At 39.7% G+C, this 2,700-nt stretch overlaps 1 protein-coding gene across 2 annotated transcripts in view; it reads left to right on the top strand.

The window, feature by feature from the left end:
• Nucleotides 1-2,454, top strand: part of ptpn20 (protein tyrosine phosphatase non-receptor type 20) — a 33,236-nt gene extending 30,782 nt beyond the window's left edge. For both annotated transcript variants that reach the window (XM_014018516.1, XM_014018591.1), the window contains exons 46-47: nt 321-383; nt 477-2,454. In XM_014018516.1, the coding sequence (XP_013873970.1) occupies nt 321-383; nt 477-587 (174 nt within the window). In that variant the 3' untranslated portion in view covers nt 588-2,454. The remainder of the gene's footprint in view (nt 1-320; nt 384-476) is intronic.
• Nucleotides 2,455-2,700: the final 246 nt, after the last annotated feature.

Here is a 2,700-nt window from a genome sequence, read left to right on the forward strand (position 1 = left end):
GCCATTAAGTATGACAGAGTTACCGTTCTGATTATGTCTTCTTGTGACGTGACCACGTGCATCAAATGTAAATGTTCCACTGTTCTCTCAGCATCCAGACATTTTTACTGGGTGTCTGTGTGAAAATGTCTGGAACAAGTCAACAAGCAAACGCCGCAGACGTCGGCCTGCCCTCCTCTTCCTCCTTGAGGACACCGCAGGGCTGCAGCACACGTGTGAAAACAGTTCTCGTTCGTTTGTTTTGTGGACTGAAAATAAATGGGACCCCGAGCTCACGGTCAYGCTTTAGTTGTTCCAAACAGCTTTCTGTCTGTCTCCAGATTAACGTGAGCGACATCGTGAAAGAGATGAGACTCCAGCGGCACGGGATGATCCAAACCAAGGTGGGTGCAAGCGATGGAGGTAAAAAAAAAAAGTACATTTAGGGCTTTTAAAAAGAAACGCTGGATGTGTTTTTTTTTTCCTTTGTTTTTCAGGAACAGTATCTCTTCTGCTACAAAGTCTGGTTGGACGTTTTACAGGGAATTTTACAGCTTCAAGGCAACCAGTGGCAACCAGACAGTCCCAGAGACCACAAAGTAGTCTGATTGTTTCAGTGTCCCGCTCAGCTGCAGGACAAAGCCCAGGCAGCGTATGCTCGACAGTCTGCCCCAGCAGAGCGATACACTGACATCGTTCCATTTGATGGTTGCTCCTTTAATCAGCTCTGAAATCTGTTTATGTCTATTTTGCTACAACGAAAACGTTAATTTTTTAATGTATCTGTTGTCTGCGTATGTCTTCTTGGTGCTTTAATTAAATCAGCTTAGATCACCAAGGTTGTTTTGCCTTTCAGGGTTTAGTCAAACGCCTTCTGTTTAGTTATTTAATCTTCCAGATTTTATTTATTTCATTTGGGCTTTTTTTTTTTTTTTTACAGCGTAGAATGCAAAACCTGGTTACCTTAGCTCTTCTATTGACCAAAATTGTCAAGGAGGTGGAAGCTCATCAAACCAAAGTTAGTGTTTGTTTTGTCACATTCATGTGTAGCTTTTATGTTTTTGTCTTATTTAAGTGCACTCGTACCCTGGAGAAAGGGGCATTAGCTGTCGATATTTAATTTGTCGTGTAGAGAAACGAAAGAATCAAGTGCCTTGGAAAGACACAACCCACTTGCTCAACAATGAACCACGAGTTGTAAGCAGTAGGGGTACAAAAAAACAAGAAACTGATTCAACAGCAACTGATGGTGGTTTGAATGTAGAGTTTTCATTCTGTCTGTGGTTTAAGATGAACATCTGGTTTATTCAAATCCAGCAGGATTGCATCGCATCTTATGAATAGTTCTGCTTTAACCTTGAGAGCTTGCTGTAATTTTTAATTTGTGGGTTCATTTTATACAAACCGCCATCATAATCGAAGAGTAAACAATGTAAATCTAACTACTATACTCTGATACAGATAAAGAATGATTCCTCTTAAAAAGTTTAGCTAAAAAAAAGAAGTTTTTCAATTCTCTTTTACTAAAATTTGGACATATAACCACAAAGTATTCAGATTTCTTTTGTAAAATGTACAAAAAAATCAATTACAGTCTMATTTAAAATGATTGATTGCTAGGCTTTTCAGTGCAATTTACTAAACAATGACATCCTTTATCTGTATTCAGCAGCTATTTTATTACAAACTCAGACAAAAATGCAAAAAATATCACAAAGTTTACAGAACTCCACCTCCACAGTCACAGATCGAAGATGATTTATAGCTCATGGTTTGAACCTCAACTTTGGATGTCACTGCTTATGAGCTTTGTTCATTCAGCTGCTAACACACACACATACACACACACACACTCGCACACACACCAGCTCCTTATTGCATGCAGACTCAAAAAAGTCCAGACATCCAAGCCTGCAGTTTGATCAAATTACTTGAACTTGATGAAAATACGGAATGTAACAAAGCAACTCTTTCCACGTGAAGGAGGATCCGAATGTCTTTTTTTTCTTACCTGAGAACATTTCCCAAAGTGTTTGGAGCATGCTGGAAAGACATATACTATACTGTACTTTTGCCATGTGGGTGGCTGTGCAGAGCCATCGGCCTCTGTAACGTGTATGCAACATCTCCTCACTCAGTGCTGGACACCTGGTTTCCAGCRAAAACTGACCTTCAGTTTTGTGCAAGTTCTCCTCAAGACTCCGTTGATCGTATTTTCAGCCTCACATCTTGGAAACAATGGGCAAAAGCACCTTTTGCATTCATATGTGAAAATGCATCTTGTACAGTCAAGGCGAGTGCTTATGCAAAAAAATATATATAATAATTTAAAAAAGCATTGTGAAATGTTATAACCCTTAATTGCACAGCTGCTTATTTATGCTAAATTAAACTCTTGTCACTGTTACCAGCCACTATGTAACCAATAACTGATGTAATACCTCTCTCTTTAATTAAAATCTATTCTGAAACTTGTTTGCGTGTTATAAAACACACTTTTACCCTCGGCTCCTAACACACACACCATAACTCAAGTTAAACAACAAAACAAGAGCAGTGGAGTGGGGTTTTTAGAGAACAGAAGAGCCGAGGGTGGCCCTAAATCTAATTCCACTGCACCGCCGCTCCACTTTTACTGCAGGGTATACTCCCTCTTGGGTTTTACTGCAGGGTAAATAAGCTGGTCTCACAGGAGCCTTTTGTGACGGCATGGAAACCCCT

Source organism: Austrofundulus limnaeus, unplaced genomic scaffold (assembly GCF_001266775.1).
Source record: "Austrofundulus limnaeus strain Quisiro unplaced genomic scaffold, Austrofundulus_limnaeus-1.0 Scaffold0, whole genome shotgun sequence".
NCBI classification, from domain to species: domain Eukaryota; kingdom Metazoa; phylum Chordata; class Actinopteri; order Cyprinodontiformes; family Rivulidae; genus Austrofundulus; species Austrofundulus limnaeus.